The following is a 19,367-nucleotide window of genomic DNA, read 5'->3' on the forward strand; positions in this document are numbered from 1 at the left end:
AAATATAAATTTTGTACAAATCGGTTGAGAAACAATTTAATAGAGATATTGCGGTGCAGTAAGCAGTGTCTAAATGACACTCCAAGAACTCTACCGGGTAAAAAAAACCGGGACGAATTAGGGTTACTAAAAAAAACTTTTTGACCTCTAAAAAAGAAATTTTTAATAGTTTTTTAAAAAGTGTAAGAAACGAGATTAAATTTTTGAATGATTATTTCTAGTTTTTCTAATTTCTAAATTGTTTTTTCAATGCATCGAAATAGTTTGAAAAAGTAGGTACCAAATTAAGCTAAAAATGTAAAAAAAACTTCGAGACCCTAGGATATTAAAGTAGGTTTAAGGAGACAAATTTTGGTTTTGCAAAATTTATGAGTTTTGTTAACAGCGGTCTTCAAATAAAAAAAATGTGAACGTATTAAAAACGAAATCTTTCTCTTCAATTTAATATAAGTTTTATATTTTTGTGATTTTTATACGTCAGACTATCCATCAAATAAAAATGAATATCCATTGAAATTTTAGTACTCATCATAGCTGTATAATTTAAAAAATCCGCGCCATAGGACACTCTGGTCTTGAGCACCCCTCGAGGCAAAAGTGCGCGTGAGTTTACCGGTTTTCTAGATGCATATTTTTGTCGGCTCGCCACATTTCCCTTTCATTCGTTCTTGGTTCATTCGTCTAACATTTTATTCCGTCCACATGGCGCGTGTGTTCGTGAACGCTAAATTCCATATCAGCTGAAAGCAAACGCTTCTTCCTTTATACGTTTTTCCCCCGGTCGCGGTCTGTCGCTGTTCTGGCCATGCACATGTCTGCAGAGAGTGTATGAGTTGCTAGGTGTGAAGGTCCCCAGGAAAACGTCGGCAGTGAAAAAAGTCACGAACAATCGAACTATTCGATTGAGTTTAAGTAGGATAAAGTGTCCGGAGTGAATTACGAAATGTCGGCCAATTCGGTACTGCTGGATTTCTCGCTAGAGCCGTCCCGTATCGGTGATGAAGTGTCGCGAAAGGACATCGTGAAGCTGTGTAAAGAACACCTGGAAAAGTATCTACCGGGGCTAAAAATATCCTACGATATGCTAACCGAAGACGGATATCTATGCATCCTGAATGCTCCCGGTGCGGTCATTACGACGATTCGGTTCTTCAACCAAGGCCTGATTACGATCAACATCGAGTACTACCGGGCCGAGCGGGATGAAGCCAAACTATCCTTCGAAGTATGAGAATGCGGTGTTAAATTCTGATTTCTATTTGTGCTACTATTTAACGACTTGTGGTCCGCATGATTCCGGGCATGGTGGCCCAAAATAGCGCCCCGTGTGTGGCAAATTTAATATAGCTTGGCATATTCATCTGTTTTCGGATAGTCGTTTGTCGCCAAGGGCCATCCTCGGTCCAATAAAGGCATTAGAAGTTTCGCGAATTGGCTCGCCTATCTGATTCTTTGGTGAAAAATCGATACTCGAAAAGCAGAGGAGGGATTTTCTGCAACCTCACACTTCGCCCCACACCCCAGGCGCGCCGCCCACATGGCGTTCTTGACATTCTACACTATTTCATTGCGCTCTTTTTGTGCTGAGTGAACTATACACATATCCAGACAGAAGGATGCGAATTTCACTGTCAGCACTTTAGTTGGTGCTGGGTTTCATAATTATTTTTTTCAAATATTGACCCCAGCACAGTTTTCGTTGACGTCCGAAAAGTTTATCAAACGCCGATGTGCTGTCTAAGCAACTATTCAAGCAGCATTTTTTTCTCCTATCAAATGTGGTGTCTAATTTCTTAAAATCCGTTACATACATCAACCCGTAGGATTCTAAACTCAATTGAATAAGTTATGTAATGTGGAATGTTTTTTAAGGTAAACACCACGTGCTTCTAAGTAAAAGTTGCATCGGTACAACTACCCTTATCGATCTCGAATGCACACAATGGAATCATTATCTAAACAAGATATCACGTCAATATAAAAACTTTTTTCCTTGTTTGGAATAAATGTATGAGTTCTCCGAATAGATAACGTGTTCAGATTAAAAAAAAATAAGTTTAGCTTTTTTAAACCCTGAGAAGTGAATGGATTGATTATTTAATTCTAAGAAAAATCCAAAAGAAGACGAAATTTTGAATCTAGAATTAATTATTATTTCGTTAGTCTTATGAAATAAATTTTCAAAAGATTCGTTTCATACGGAAATCCTTGAATAAAAAACATTTGTTTCCAAAAAATCGTTTTAAATTCATAACAACATTCGAAAAGAAGCAATAAGAGAACATAAAAAATCTATCTTTCATAAAACATTTTAACATACCTGGTATTAGTTTCAATCCGCATATCGCATATCCTCGCAAAGAATCAATGGACCTGTAATAAAAAAAATGGATTAACAATTTTGAACGGAACAACAAGGTTCAAATTAAGCAACAATTTCATGAAACAAATCAATTCCTTCTAATCCGTTTTTCATTGGAATGGAGTTGCCATGCACTTAATATTTGAAAACATTTAAGAGCCATTTGGCTTGATAGTTGGGCCAAAAAGTTAGCCACCAACTTTCAATTATAGCGCACATTCGTTCCACTTGTTTTGCATTTAAAGTTCTAAAAGTAAAAATTTGGCACTTTGATCGAAAACTGATGTGTCTATCTTGTTTTTCAACCGGTTTGTTCAAAATTTACAGTTTAAGAAACCTTTCAACGTGACCGAAATGAGATTTTACGTTATTCAAAGTCGAACAAATAAATGAAAAAACATGCATCAGAAAAAAAAGTTGAAAATCAGAGACTTGGTAGGCTGTGCTCGAAAGTGTCAAGTCAGGAGTTTTTTTAAATGCTGAAAAAGAAAGCTTTTTCCAAATCTAAATATTTCTTTAAAAATGCTACAAGACCGGGCCCCGCAGATCACAAGTAGTGACATCAAGAAAAGATGGCCATCTATTTCCCGGAGAATCCTGAGAGCAGCTAGTCCAGTGCTAATCCAGAAATCTTGCCTTGAGACTCAAATATTATTCAGAAAACTGGTGAGTCCGTTCCTTTTTTATCGCTGGTGCAATATCGAGGTATCATTGTACTGGTTTTTAAATTCGGGTTCAGATCTTCCCCTAAATTGAAAATTTGTTTCATTTTTACGACTTAAAACACATGTATATGACCAGATTTCTAACATTTTTATTCTTCAAGTTAGATTCGGTTAAATTGGTAGTGACCTGATGCAAAACTGGGCATAAATGAACACGCTATTATATAATGGGATGAAACTTGCAGTCAGTTTTGCTAAAACCACTCTACAAAGCACGAAAATATGGTGTTTTTAACATGCTTTTTTAATTACTTTTCTTTCTTTCATAACTCTCAAAGGAGAATTTGGCCCACTTTGGTGTCTTTAAATGAAAGTTGCATCATAAATTGAGCTATACAATGGAATTTTTTGCATAATATTCGGTGGTGCAGAAGGAACTTTTAGACACCATTTAAAGCTTATTTACAATTTTTCATGTTAAAGATTATTATCCCAATTTTTTAAATATTTTATTTGGAAAGCTGATAAAATTTTAACGCGTTTTGATATGCTATTTCATGATTTTCAATTAAAAATAACAGAGTTATGAACCTTTGAAATATGGTTTTATTTGATTTACAAAAAAATCTAACTCGAAAAAAAACATGTTAGAAATCTAGAAAAATGAATGTGTTTTTAAGCAGTAAAAGTAAACTAAATTTTCTATTTTGGGGAAGATCTTAAGACCCCGGCGCAAATTTTTAGATATTAAAAAAAACCCCTTATATCAAATTAATTACAATTGAACTCTAAAAGGATCTATTATCAATTTTTTAAAAAGAATTAAAATGAGTGGGATTCGTGATATTGTTAAAACGTTAAAGAACCAAAACGTTTATTCATTTTTTTGTGAAAAAGTGAAAAATTAAATTTTTAAATTTTTAAAAGCTAAATGCTTATGAATGAGAGCCAAACCATAATCAATTTTTTTAAGTTCATAGACGCATTTAACCTAATAAAGTAGGTCTTTCGCGTCTTTACTTTATTATTTGAAACGAACAAAACAAACGAAATACATACAAACGCCTTAAACTATTTTAGCCTGCTACAAATATTCCACGATCAATGAAATCTTCCCACTTTATAAAAAATTCCTACATAATCATATGAAGCATTTGGCAGGGAAATCAGCGTTTCATTCCTCTTTTGTTCCTGTATCTTTTGCGTTTTCATCTCATGGTTGACCTGGCCGTAGTAGTTTCTGCATTTCATGTTCTATGTATCAGATACTATGTTGAAAAAAAATTAGGAACGCATATTTCTCATTTTCCAGGATGCATACACGTTTTGGCCATGTAAGAAAAAGAAAAAAAAAGTTGAAGATCAGCTACTAAATGCTCAAAAAAGGGCATTCAGTACGATAATACGCTAAAGTAGGCTTCAGGACTACAATAGATGTCAAAAAGTGGTGTAAAACTTAAAATCAAACAATCAATCGACAAAGTTATTTTATTCACTTTAGAGAAATTTTGTGGGTTGAAGCGCTGGTGTGGTCTAGTGGATAGGCTGGCGCGAGTCTGGTAACCCAGGCGTACTAGGTTCGATTCCCGGTAAAATTTTTTTATCCAATTTTCAAAATTTTTCTACTGTGAGTGTGCTTCACTCACTTTGACGGTTAATTGATTGGAATCAAACAGGGATTTACGTCACTTTTTTACATTTTTTGTGGTCATGATCTTAGAAGAAATTAAAAATATGTATCCGAATGTGCAACACATCTCCCCTAATATCTGACACTCTAGAAGTCATTGATGAGTTTTTCACTCCAGGCTTTCAGGGAGCGTCCACAAAAAGTAATGATGCAAAATAAAAGATGCCATGAATTCATTAGGGGTAGAAGATTTTTTTAATATTTCTGAAAAGGACAACAAGCGTTCAAAGTTCCGTGTCAAATTGACATTTTAGAGCGGATTTGGTTTAAATAGTGTACAAAATTTTTACAGTTCCTCAAAACTTTTGTGTGGGAGTTATTATTTTTAGTTATATTTTTAATGGATCGAAACTATTCGAATTTTTAAATCTAATATGCCCAAAAATCATTGTACCGCCTTAAGCGTAGGAGAAATAGAGGTATAATGGACAACTTAAGTAAGATGCTTATTGAACCGTATAAAATACCTGGCTGAGCCGAAGTCCGTGAGTTCGAGCCCAGGAATACACATCGATCACAGTTGTACCGGATAAGTTTTTCAATGACTGTCCGCCAACTGCATCGTTAATATTTCATGTCTTCTAACTTTCTATCCGTCTATAAAAATTTCATAACCTCAATATGTTCTCACTAAAAAGGACATCACTTTTCACCGATAAGGCCGATAAATTAAGTAACAAACATTAAACACGGTGATTAATCTTTTCATAAAATTAAAAACTTTGGCCAAAAAAAAAAAATCAAAAACACGGCATCATAGACTATCGACCGCAACGTTTCGCAAACCAAACCCCGGTTGTAACGAACGCGATGATAACAAACTGAGAAGGCTATAATATAAAATCATATAGTTTTTAATTCTCAAAATAATAAAAAATATATAAATATGTAGCCCAAAATGTAATCGAAACTGATTTAAAATGTTGAAAAAGAAAACTTGCCTAAAAATATATGAATTTTTCATCGAAAAAAAAAGGGTTCTTGTTGAACCAGTAACCAGCAGTTGTTGAACCAGTAATTTGTTGCTACACAAGCTGCTTGAAGTGTAAAATCCTGGAGAAAGAAGAGCCAGAGAATTCTAAACAATAGCTAATTTTCAGGTTTTATTAATTTCGTTTTTGTTTGTAAATATAAATGAGACAGATACACAGTAGAGTGACCCAAATTAATCGTAGGTCTAGTACAAGATCTCATGCCAAATTTGAACTAGATCTGATCACAAGAAGGGGTCGTTCAACAAGCCTGAAGTTTGTATGGAATTTTGAGACATTTTGTTCGGGAGAAACATGAAAAACCAGTTTTTCATCAATAACTCATCAATCAATAACGTTCCAAGCAAGTCCCATGTGTCCCATGTGGAAAATGTGCAAACAAGAAAAACGCGATTGAAATTTCAGCTATATTTTCAATTTTTCTCTCAACTAAAAACTCACCGACAGTTTTTTGATAGTGAGCAGTTCAGATTTATCATTTTACAATGTTGTCTGCAAAAAAAAATACATTTCCTACAAAAAAAAACAGCAAATTAGAGCCAAAAATGCTTCGTGTGACACTTTTGCGTAGAATCAGAACGCATACCGATGCTAGTTCTAAGAAAAACTGTCACACGGCTACAATTTATCTATCATTTTTAATCTAGTATAGTTTCTTTTTTTTCTCAAAAACTCAAGTTAAGCCGTAATTTAAGAAAAACGTTCTTCTTTGTTTATAAAAATGTATAGTTGAGTATGGATCCTGTAAGTCATGGATGGCCAACATTTTCAACAGGCGGGCCAAATTTCAAAAATGAGATTATCTGGCGGGCCAAAAAAAAACAAATTGTTCTGGAGTATTCAAAGAGAAGTATATCATATTTCTGAAAACCTTATAAAACAATTGCCTAGGTTACATCGAGTATTGATTGAACTTGCCAGATTGCCCGGTTTTAATACAAATTTTGAGAAAAGTCCGGTCCTGCCCGGTTGATCAGATTTTATTTAAAAAAAGCCGGATTTTACCCGGTTTTTCATCTTTTTTGCCCAATCGAACGAAAAAAAAATCTTTTTGTTTAAAAAAAATTATGCGTCCAAAGCGAGATTTTTTTGGAAGCCTGAAATAGGATTCAAAATCTGCTGATAAGCTTTGATGAAAATTTTTTTTTTGATTTTTTTTTTCGTTTTGTTGAGTAATTTCTGGGTCTTTAGTTTTAAAATCAAATGCCCGGATTTGGCCAGGTTTTTAGATAAAATATCCTGGATTTGTCCGGCCCGGATACACACTGAAAAATTTTGGATTCCTAAGTATAGATTCGTCCTAATAAGTCATTTCTGTTACTTGCAAATTTTTACAAATTTTGCTCAATTTAAAAAATAGTAGAAATATTACGCCGCATGAAATGAACTATCTCTCCCAACTTGCGTGTGTACGTCAATTTTCCAAGGCATTTTAAATCTTCTCGGTTTATTCATCCCAGAAATGTCAAAGGCGTGACTACAATGGACATAATGTCAATTTTATGGTTTTAAAATTTAAAAAAAAACGTCAATTTCGCCAAGTTTTCAAGTTCATCGTCCTTTTTAGAAAAATTTGATACACGAATAAAAAAACCGCAGAATGCAATTGTTAAAAAAAAGTAACGTCCACAAGCTTTTAACATTTAAAAGAATATTTTTTTCAACAAACCCTAGTGATATCATATATAATATAGATTTTTCAAAGTACAGACATCAACCTCAACTTAAACCAACATTTTTCAAATTTTCAAGTATCTTGATTTGACTTGTGTATTGAGAAAGCCTTCTTTAAGCAGAGCAAGACGCCAATTAAAATATATATGGATTTGGTATTATTTTTATAAATATACCCTTTCCTGTGAAGGCTTAGCAAACAATAATCAATTGGAAAAAAATACTTAGCAAACATTCGGTATTTTACATAATTTGCTAAAGTTATTAAATTTGGATGGAGGAACGAAGTTGTTTAAGTAGAATTTAAGATACGAATGGTTGATGTTGTTTTTAAAGTATAATTTTAATTATGATGTTCATATGATTTGGCGATTTTAAAATGATTCTACTAACGTTCTGAGGCTATCCAAACTCCTCTATAATAAAACTAAAGTCCGCTTGAATGCTTTTCATACCAAATGATATGTAATCACCAAAACCCAATAAGAGAACATAAAAAAAATGTGTGATGAAATTTACAGGTAATGTTTGAAATACCGTACAATTTTGATAAATTTAAAATTGCATATGTCATTTTTTTATTTAGTGACGGTAACTTTTTCTGTAAAATTATATGAGGCCCTCAGAGCCAAAGGGGTATAAATGAAAAAATGATAGATTTTGAGTAAATAATGCTAAACGATTCTAAATGTTTTAAAATATTTTTGAGTGAATTTTTCAGATTTTTAAAATTATATTCGCATACTAAGTTCGAAAAAAAATATTAATGTTCGAAAAATGTATGGAAAATGGCCAAACACAACAATTTAAAACCATGTTTTCTAGAAATAAGTTTTTATACACTTTTACCCCTTTGGCTTATATCAGTTCAAAGAGATTTCCAGATCTTTGTTTTGAATTAAGTTAGTCTAAATTCAGATATATTAATACAAATGATGTACGCAGACCTACAAAAAACATTCAATTCATAGAACTTGGCTTTTACAAAAAGAGCTTCGCGGGCCATAAAAAATTGGTCGCGGACCACATGTAGCCCGCGGGCCGTAGTTTGGCCACCCATGCTGTGAGTAGTGCCTACCGAAAAGTGTTGAGTGAATATTTCTCTGAATAAAACACTCAAGGCTTCTCGCTCCTCCTCCGCCCTCTATTTTAGTGTTCTTTTCAGTGAATAACATTATATTCAACAGTTTAAACTCATCCTAAGAGATTTTTTTTTGTTAAAGTTTGCATTTTTCATGCAATTTTCTCTAGTGTGACATTCTTGCGTAGAAACATCATTATAGAGACAACCACCTAAATTAAAATTTCGTATGAGTTCAGAACAAAGTATACTTGTTTGTGTTTTTATTCGAAAGTTTACACTAAAAAGAGTGTTTCCAACAAAAAAGTGAAAATGGCCCAAAAGTCACATGGGACAGTCTTGCTTGGAACGGCAGTTTGTTGTATCTAAGTGTTTTTTGATCTTTGGAATTGTCAAGAATAAATAAAACCGAAGACGTATGAATATGTTGGAGTCCGATGAAAATTTTGACTGCTATGCCGGATTTTCTGGTAGAAAAAAAAATTACTCGAGAAAAATTACATCCAAGTTTAGCTTCGCTGCTTTATACGTTGTGACTTCACAGAAGTTTGTTACAACTTAACCCATTTCTTAGTAGGGTGAAAATCGCATGTTTTTGTAAATTTTTGATTAAATCAATTTGATGTCCGATCAACCTTAAAACTTTTGATGTACAAGCGGTAATGATTATTTGTCGACATTAAGTGTTTAGAAGCCATTAAAGTTGAAAAGTGTTGCATTATGCCCCAGTTGACGGTACTTGAGATTTTTTAAACTAAATATTTATCGCAGAATTATGAGAATATAAAATTATTCGTCCCCCAAGTATCGATTGCACTAGAAGAATCAATCGGAAAGCTTGCCACCTTAAACGTGTTCTGTAAACCATTGCGTCACCGAGGATGAATATGCCATGCTGTTGATTGTTCTCGTCTTTTATACATTGTTCCTCTACCTATATTCTAGCAAATGAAAACGCTAGAGAACAACTTGCGCCTCAAATTGGAGGCCAAACGCTCCAAGCACCTTCCACCGATAAAAAGAGGCAGTAATGTTGACGTGTACTTAACGAGCTCAGGTTAGATAATGTTTTTACGCTAGCAATTTTTTTTTGTTGAGTTTATCATTTTCGTTCGTTCTTTTTTTGGGGCTTCTACTATTACTTCGTACTTGGTTTTCTGTTTCTGCGTTGCTTTAAAGTAAAAAAAACTTCTCGAAACAGGATTCAAAGTATGCGTATTCACCCTATTTATATTTCCTATTATTCTACTTTCACACTTAAATAGTTTTTGATTCTAATCCGTCGCTGCCAACTTTCAACTAACGTTAACAATGCTATTTGGAAACAAAAGTTAATAAAAAAAGGGTCATAATTCGGTCTCTGGGATTTTTCTTTAAATTTTACGTTATTGTATTTCCTCAAAAATCACCGATCAACAGTGATATCTTCGCTTGAACCACTCCGCATAGCGAGAATCTTGTAGAAAAGGTAGTAGCCTTTCGATATTTATTTTTTCTATTGAACTCAATCGTAGTCTATCGCAAAAGTCACGCTGCAAGAATCTAACAGGTAATGTGCTCATTTCCCCATACCCTTTTTTTATTTGAATTCTTTCTTTTTTCGAACATGTTTCAGTGATTTCAAGGAGTGGATCTAGCTTTATGTTTTACAAAAACCCAATTTACTTCTAACCCGGAACCGAATTGGCACTAACAGATTGAGCTTTCCCTTACAACTGAAAAATTGTAGATACATTAGCTTAAGTAGGGTTTATCGAATAATATGTCTACAAATTAACAACCACAAAAAAAATCGAACTGCCCTAGATCCGCGCCTGCCTCTTTTTACGTTGGATCGTTTTTGGAACCTCACGAGTACCAATCGCTATCCTTATGAATAGAGAAACATCAATCCCTATGCTAGCCTTCGTTCGAAGGATTATCGGAATCATGCCTTTTAATTGACCCCAGGAAAATTTGTGTTTCCATATTGATATTTATTCTCTCTTTTTTGTAACATTCTTTTCCGTTTCCCATCGATAAATCGTGTACAAAAAAAAATACAACGTACCCCATCGCATCTCAATCATCGCCGAAACGATGTTTTTCCTGTGTTTACTTTTTTTTTTATCTCGATTTGTCCTATTTAACTTCAATTCAATCATCAAATCGATCATGTACCCGGTTGAAAAAAAAAAACAAAAAAAAAACCCAACAGCAAACACGGGAACTCGAAAACAGCTTGGTACAGAACCTGAAGCTGAACCATGGCCAATCGCTGCCGACTTTGCAGCGTGGCCCTGTCACCAGATACTTCCCTACTGCAGGTAAGCAATTTGTTTATTTCTTAAGTTAATCAGCTTGACTAAAACAGGACCATGTTCTATGTTTATAAAGTTTTTATGTAATTTTATCTCGATAGGAATGTATAAAAAGCCTGTAAAAATGCTTTAGAACCCATAAAGGGCTTTAATACGTCGAAAAAAAAAATACCTGTAAGGTACTTCCTCTCCGTTGTAATACTTGATAATTTTGTTAATGAAAAATCAAATAAATGAAAAGTAAAATCAATGTAGTTACTTGGAAATCGAAATTAAAAATGAATAGATTGTATTTTTTTAAACAACCTGTCATTAACCGGTTTCAAAAAACACTTGTTGGATTTGGAAATTGTGTAAAAAAAAATTGGTCAAATTAACTTATAAAATAATAAAGCCTCGAACTGTAAAACATGAGTAGGGAAGAATGACACGATGTGGTAAATTCCTGGCAAAAAGAAAAAAAAAACTGTAAAACTTATATTTAAAATTCTGCTACACTTTCAAAATCTGCTTGTTAAAAGAAGCAATATTTTTTAACCGAAATTGGTAGAATGTGTTGCATATTATCAAAATATCTGTGAAATACGAAACAACTAATGTAAAGAAAATGAATTAATTTCCTGTCAGATATTGATTGAAGGCTTTTCAACAAAATCACAAATGAGTCCGTACTTTTCTTAGATTCCAAAAATGTACATATTTACTTACTTACTAAATGTCACCGCGCCGATCCTCCGGTGCATAGGGCCGTGGTAAAAGATCTCCACTGTTGACGATCCGGAGCCAGCATTCGGATTTCGGCGGCTAGGCTTCGCCGCCACGAGTTTCTGAGCCTGCCTCTACTTCGATGTCCCTCTGGATTCCATTCAAGAGCCTCTCTGCAAATCTCTTTCTCATCTTTTCGCAACGTGTTCCCAATCCATCTCCACTTTCGTTCCCGAATCTCGATTTCTAGCGCCTTTTGATGACATCGGTGATGATATTCCGCGGATGATATTCCGCAAGCAGTGATTCACAAACACTCGCAGTTTTCGCGTCGTTACCGCATATGTGCACCAAGTTTCGCACCCGTACAACAATATGGTTTGAGTTGAAATGAAATGTTTGTTTATTTAAAGAGGAGTTTAACCACGCAGGGTCGTTTGAGTTGAAGAGTCGAATTTTCGTTCGCAACGCCAGATAATTCAGAGACTCGCAAATCGAAATCGGGCTAAAGAGATTTGGTAAACTCACTTGATCCTAGTTGTCATTAGCTGACACGGGTTCGAAGAGCGTCTGCGCTCGGAATGCTGCCTCGCTGTGTGCTGCATGTCACTAGCTGTGTGCTGCATGTCACAAAACACTAGCGACGTTTTGTGTCACGAACGGATCCTGATGCTGCCCGACGACCGTAGGAATTATGTTGGTCATTTAGGCAAACTTGATGAATGTCGTAGACACCCCGTTCATGCGAAATCCTCAGCTCTCCTTATTGACTCGCGACAACTGCGAGTGTTTGCCCTGCTGTCAGTCTAGGCAGCGCTTCCCTCGACGATGTTTCTCGGGTGCGACGTGTGTGTGATTACGACGACTGCAAATGCACGCCCCGCGTGCCCTGCATCACAAGTGCCGACTTCGAATGTACCACACTAGCAACTCAATAACGCCAGACGAACTCGCCTTAACGCAGCACTGCAATTCGTAGAACTCTTTCGATGAACGCACGCACCGTTGCTACCTTCGGGGAAATGCTCGGGCGACCAGGGGACAACAAGTAAGGTCCGCCTCGCACTGTTTACCAAATGCCTATTTGGTGGAAAGGTTTTCTCCCGCGACGCTCTAAGCTTTGGGTGAGTGTTCGAGCGGCCAGACGACGACAGTAAGGCTCTGCCCAAGCACCTCACGCACCTTTCCAACTGCTCGGCTGACACTCCAGGTACGACCCACAAAGGACCACACAACGGGTTTCACCTGGCACTGTTTACCCGGGTCTTTGAAATTCCGCCTGGTTCGGACGCGGACGAAAATGTGGAAACAGCACGCCGTGGACAGATCGATACCACCTGCGGAATAAAGCCAAAGGCGTAACCAAAAAAGAACCCTTTGGAAAAAGGTCCGTCAATAACGCATTCTTCATCGGTTCCTTTTCACGTTGCATTACCCGATATCGGGGCTCTTGTGTGCTCGGTATCCTCGCTCTTCCCAGGTGTTTTCCGGTGTCCCGTTTGGAAATCTAGGTTCGGATACATATCGTGTGTTAGCGAATGTGGTGGTAATATTTTGAGGTTAACTCACCGAATTCCGCTATTGCTGGCTTTGCTTGACGCGCCAATCTTCCAGGAGCGTGTTTTTTCTTGCGTGCGATTTACGGAAGCGGGCCTTTTCAATTCCTGACCGGATTCGGATGGAGCAACCTGGGCAATTAACGGAACACGTTAGTGCACGTTGTAAGTGCGCAACTCAAAGGCAACTTACCAGCAGCTTAGAGGCGATCTGTCCGGCAAAACGGAAGCGGTAAACTGTATGAAATAGTCGCAAAGATGATGGCACAATACCGCGCCCTGAGACACTTCTGTCTGCTGGTTGCCTTACGGGATTTCCTGCGTCGGAGGCTGCCGCGTTTTTTGCCGGTCGAATCCAAGCTGCTCACGTCACTGGATTTTCCGTTTTTTCTTCACACTGAATCAAATTTTACTCTCATATCTCGTATTTGTTTTTGCCGTTTTCGTCAAACGAGGGGCTTCTCGATTCGGAATAAGGGTGTCCACACTGAGGGGATTCGTGTGGTGTGTTTTGGTTCCAAACTTATGATCAATGTTTTTATTCTCTTTAATACATTCATAATCAACTAATTGTTACAAGATACTGGATGCACTACAATTTCTCAACTTGTTGCCAAGCTACCATGAAACGGAGGAATTTTCTGTGTTGATCTCCATCGACTTGGTCTTAAGACATTGACTTTGAGACCTGCTGCCTTGGAGCTTTCGTTGAGGTCTTCGAGTTTGCTTTGCATATCCGGTTGTGTTTGGGCGAGCAAAACAATATCGTCAGCCATGTCAAGGTCGTTTAGTTGTTCCATTGTTGAAGGATTCCACGGTACAGTCGATCCAGTCAGGATCTCTTCCATTACGATGAGAAAAAGTAGCGGTGATAAGATACATCCCTGTCTCACTCCAGCAGTTAACGGGATTGGATCGGACAAGACACCGTCGGGTAGGACCTTGCACGAAAATTCTTCGTATTGTGCTTCGATGAGATGGACTGGTTTTTCGGGGACTCCTCTACGCTTAAGTCCAGATGTTTTCATGATTCAGTCAGTCGATTGCTTTTTCGAAGTCAACGAACACTAGCAGAACAGCATTCTGGAATTCGATTATTTGTTCAAGTATTATTCGTAACGTTGTGATGTGGTCCACACATAATCGTCCGGATCAGAATCCTGCTTGTTTACGTAGGAGCGTTGCGCCAATTTTCTCTTGGATTCTATTGAGCATCACTTTACAGAATACTTTGAGAGTTGTACAGATCAACGAAATGCCAGGCCAGCTACCACACTCTGTTAAGTCTCTCTTTTTAGGGACTTTCACAAGAATACCATCTATCGAGTAGGTCGAGAATGTTGTTATTTATTTACATAGTATTTCGTCTCACGACATAAATTGACGAACATTATTCCTAAAATTCACTCGGTCCATGGCAACTGTTCTCCAATTTCTCGGACACCTTACGTTCGCCAGATCACGCTCCACTTGGTTTAACCACCTCGCTCGTTGCGCCCCCACTCGTCTTGTTCCTACGCGAGCTCATGATGGTTCTTAACACTCGTCTCTCGAATACTCCGAGTGTACGCAGGTCCTCCTCGAGTAATTTCCATGTCTCGTGCCCTTAGAGAACAACCGGTCTAATGAGCGTCATATACAGGTTACACTTCGTGCGAGGGCTAAGTCTTCTCGACCGCAGTTGCTTGTGGACCCCATAGTAGGCACGACTTCCGCTGATAACTCGCCGCCGGATCTCACGACTGGTGTCATTGTCTGCGGTCACCAGTGAGCCAAGATAGACAAAGTCTTCGACTATCTCCAGCTCGTCGCCGACGACTGTGACCTTGTTATTGCTGGATAAGCGGGTTCGGTCGGTCTCGGATCCGCAGGCAAGCATGTACTTCGTCTTGGACGTATTAATCATCAACCCAATCCTTCCTGGTTCGCGTTTTAGTTTGCGGTAGATCTCTTCCACCGCCGCAGATGATCTGCCGACTATATCAATGTCATCGACAAAGCAGATAAGTTGACTGGATCTGTTGAAAATCGTGCCCCGCATTTCGCCCACCGCTCGTCGAATAACACCTTCTAGCGCCACGTTGAACATCATGCAGGATAGACCATCACCTTGTCGAAGCCCCCTGCGCGATTCGAATGAACTCGACAATTCACCCGAGATTCGCACACAGAACTGCGTTCCATCCATCATCGCCTTGATCAGTCTGATCAGCTTCCCGGAAAAGCCGTTCTCGTCCATGATTTTCCATAGCTCGTTACGGTCGATCGTGTCGTATGCGGCTTTGAAGTCGATGAATATATGGTGCGTAGGGACTTGGTGTTCACGGCATTTTTGGAGGATTTGCCGTAATGTGAATATCTGGTCCGTCGTAGACCGTCCCTCGTGAAGCCGGCCTGATGACTTCCCACGAATCTGTTTGCTTGTGGCGTTAGGCGGCGGAGTAGGATTCGGGACAACACTTTGTAGGCTGCATTGAGGACAGTGATCGCTCGGTAGTTCTCACAGTCCAATTCGTCGCCCTTCTTGTAGATGGGGCATATTACCCCCTCCTTCCACTCCTCCGGTAGCTGTTCTATGTCCCAGATCCGGTGTAGGCAATCGGCCAACTTGTCCGGACTCGACGAAACTTAAGTTGTTAAAACAGAGGTCAGGCCTCGAATCCTTAAGAAGACATAAATTGGTTTATACTGGAGGTGGTCAGCGGTGGGTTCGGATTATGATTGCTTTGCAAAAGAGCTGGAGACTCCAGCAAATTACGATTTTGGTAGCTTCGGAAAATATTTGAGCTGGATGCATCCAATCCCATAAAAAGAAACGGCTACAACTTTGCAGTGGAACCTCACAAAGTACCAAGTCTCGACTCATCAAAATGATAGGTCAGGTGAAGTACACTGAAATAATTTAAAATTGAAGGATAGAAAAAGGGAGGGAATGTAGTATCTAAGTAGTCATGTATTTCCAAATTGTTTATTTTATGTAAACTAAAAATTATTATTAGTTTAACCACGGATCCAGGAGGTTCAAGATGCTACAATCACTAAACCAACGATTTTTTAAAGTAAATCGAAAATTCATTTTTTGTAAACATCATCACCAGAACAGTTAAATTGAGAATCACCTTGCTGAATGTTTCCGAATGTTCAATGTACATTTTTTCAAAAAAAAAAAATCAGTCAAAGGAAATGTTGTTCATAAAATGTATAGAATAGATTGTTTCAGCTTTCAAATTTTCTCATCACTTTCTAGTCTAGGCAATACATACAGCTTTTGATATAAGGTACACCGGGGCAAGTGCAAACGGTTTTTACCATAGTTCAACTTTCACTTGTCCTAGAAAAATATGTATTTGTTCAAAAATTATCAATCATCGTTCGTTGCATCACTAAAATAGTTCTCAACAAATTCCCGTTGGTAGTGAAAAATTAAAAAATGTTGGTAAAAAGTAACGGTGCTTTTGTGAAAAAATTTCAAAATTTGCACTTGCCCCGTTTATGGGGGCAAGTGCAAACGCAATACTTTTTCCAAACTAATTCACAGATGAGTCAGTGTATCGGTCTTAAAATGAATTGAATACATGTTCCGGTACGTTTTATAAACTTTGATTAATATGTTTGCTGTTTTCTTGCAATATTGATAACTTTTTGGAACTCCATTTTTGGTGACTGTTGTTTTAAGCAAAAGACCTTCATTTACTAATGCATTAAGGAATTTCGAACATCCGCTTCAGATACAACACTTTGGATACCCCTTCTGGCCATTTTAATATAATGCTGAACCATTTTTGTGATGAATTTTCTGAAATGGCTGATGTTGCATGGCTTAAAGGTGCGTTTGCACTTACCCCGGTAGTGTCGTTTGCACTTACCCCGGTAGTGTCGTTTGCACTTGCCCCACAGTGTGGGTTGACAAGAGCGAATATTATTTTCACAACTTTCGGGGTGTAATGAAAATTTATCATAAATTTTCTGCTTTCACTTGAATATCGGTCTCAAACACTCACCTTTTAACGAAAATTCGGATTTGAATGCCCTTTTTTGTAGCCAAAATATGCAAAACAAAAACACACTGTTCATGTCTAGTACGAACTTGAATTCGTGTGTGATCAAGCAGTGCCGTGTTTTTAGTGAAAAATTTAAAGAGAGTTTAGTTTATCTATGTCAGATTGTTTGTTTGGGTCTAAACAACAATTTCTAAAAGAAGAAATATTTTTTACTTTTCTTAGAAAAGAGAAAAGATGAACGTTTGCACTTGCCCCGAGTTTGCACTTGCCCCGGTGTACCTTACCATATATGCAAATCATATGTTTTAATAAAACAAGTTGATTCACATCGATCATTTTGTCTTCTAGATGAACGTGTCATCGAATACGACATCGACAAGGTTCTGTATGACAAGCGTTCTGAATTTCAAAAGATCCAGATTGTCCACTCCAAGAGTTTGGGTAACATGCTCGTTCTGGACGAACTGCAAAGTATGTATGGCATTAGTGCAATCTACTGAATTTAGTAAACTAAAAAGTTTATATTTTGCAGATATTGCAGAAGCCGATCTTATCTACACGGAAACGTTGATGCGCCGTGGTATCGAGAACTACAAGGACAAAGAGATTTGTATCCTTGGAGGCGGGGATGGAGCCCTGCTGTACGAGCTACTGAAGGAAGAACCCAAGTTTGTGGTAATGCTGGAAATTGACGAGCTAGTCATGCAGGCCTGTAACAAGTACATGAATTCCATCTGCGGGGATGTGTTGGAGAGGCGCAAAAGTGACAATTACGAGATAGTCGTCGGCGATTGTATGGTCTACCTGAACAAATACATCAAGGATGGGCGCAAATTCGATTACGTATTCGGTGACTTGACTGATATTCCGATTTCCGATACACCTACCGGTGAAATTTGGGATTTCATTCGCACAATTTTGGAATCATCGTTCAAGGTTCTCAAGCCTACTGGAAAGTTCATGACTCACGTAAGTTTTTGTGGGACATTTGTAAACTTGTTCTCAGCCTAACCCAGTTGAATTTTGTATTTTAGGGAAACGGTGTCAGCTGTCCAGAGTCGCTTGAAATGTACGAGGAACAGCTTGGCAAGCTCACTCCAAAGGTCGCATTCACTAAATGCACAGCATTTGTTCCATCGTTCATGGAAGAATGGGTCTTTTATCAAGTGCAGGACGAGACCGCAGTGGCGGCCAACGTTTGACTTCCACACTGGGATACCGTCATTCCTAGAGAACCATTCATATGTTCCTGGTGCCAGATGCACCATGGCTTCAATACGTCGATAACTTATGCAGTTTTCTTCCTTCAGATTTTACCGAAAAGCAACTCAATTAATAATGTCCCGAATTACAGTACCGCACAGCAAAATTTGCACAACTCTAGATACTTATAGTAGTAATAACAAACTTTGCCCTATAGAGCAAGTGATGCAGAAATTTCCGTCGACTGTTCATAACTTAATGTTTTGACGCAAGGTATAGACAAAAGTGGCTAACGGAGTGTTTTTGAGGTAATTTTTTATCACCTCTTTTAAAAGTCAGTTAAGTTTATTTTGTACGAATCTCCTATGTACGACTAAAGTGTGCGTTATGTTGAATATAAGCAGGGCCACATGTTTTGATGTACTTATTACAGTCATAAACTACCACGCGTAGCAGTTATTCAGTTCCTTTAATTTTATTGTTTTAAGTTGTCACAGCTACATCTGGATGTAGTGATCATTCATAAGCAGGAAGAACTTAAAGTATTCAATAATAATTCTGTTGCGTGTTTATGTTTAAGCATAATACATAATATTTTCTGCGTCGCTTATCGGTTAGGAAAATGATAGAGGACAAGTGCTACCGAGCGTACCCAGTACCTTAGTAGAAAACGCTGTTACAATTCTTCCCACAGTTTTGTAGTTTCGAACTTTCTCCAAATGAAATAAAACTTCAATTCATCTATATCTTGGTCTGATTTGAATTTGTAATATGATATCACACTTTCCTATAAGTGGATGAGTAGGTTGCTCTTAACCCTTTCCTTCCCACGAGGTTTTTCACGTTTTAAAAATAGAAATATTGATTTGCAGCTAAAGTTCTAGAACAAAAGATGCATAATTTAAGCCTACTTTAATGATCCATTTGATAAATTTGGGTTTTGAGGTGGATCATATGTGCTCCATTGGGAAGATAACAACACATTGGGTGCAAATGAAAAAACAGGAAATAATTGCAAAAAAAACATGGAATTTCATCACTTCATTGATCACAAACTAAAACGATCCTATTTGATGAAAAACTTCTTTGGTATACACATCCCTCGAAAGTCTATTTATTGAAATATCTGAAATTTTCA

At 37.5% G+C, this 19,367-nt stretch overlaps 1 protein-coding gene across 2 annotated transcripts; it reads left to right on the plus strand.

Moving 5' to 3' along the window:
* Nucleotides 1-725: 725 nt before the first annotated feature.
* Nucleotides 726-18,975, plus strand: LOC129751406 (spermine synthase). 2 transcript variants are annotated; one of them, XM_055746893.1, is made up of 5 exons: nt 726-1,225; nt 9,410-9,521; nt 17,375-17,497; nt 17,559-17,995; nt 18,061-18,975. In XM_055746893.1, the coding sequence occupies exons 1-5, from the start codon at nt 944-946 to the stop codon at nt 18,226-18,228; spliced, it is 1,122 nt and encodes a 373-aa protein (XP_055602868.1). In that variant the 5' UTR covers nt 726-943; the 3' UTR covers nt 18,229-18,975. The 2 variants fall into 2 exon arrangements, with proteins under 2 accessions (XP_055602868.1, XP_055602869.1); XM_055746894.1 differs by lacking the exon at nt 9,410-9,521 and adding an exon at nt 10,662-10,770 and having other exon boundaries at nt 731-1,225.
* Nucleotides 18,976-19,367: the final 392 nt, after the last annotated feature.

The sequence above is a fragment of the Uranotaenia lowii genome, chromosome 3, assembly GCF_029784155.1.
Source record: "Uranotaenia lowii strain MFRU-FL chromosome 3, ASM2978415v1, whole genome shotgun sequence".
Lineage (NCBI taxonomy): Eukaryota > Metazoa > Arthropoda > Insecta > Diptera > Culicidae > Uranotaenia > Uranotaenia lowii.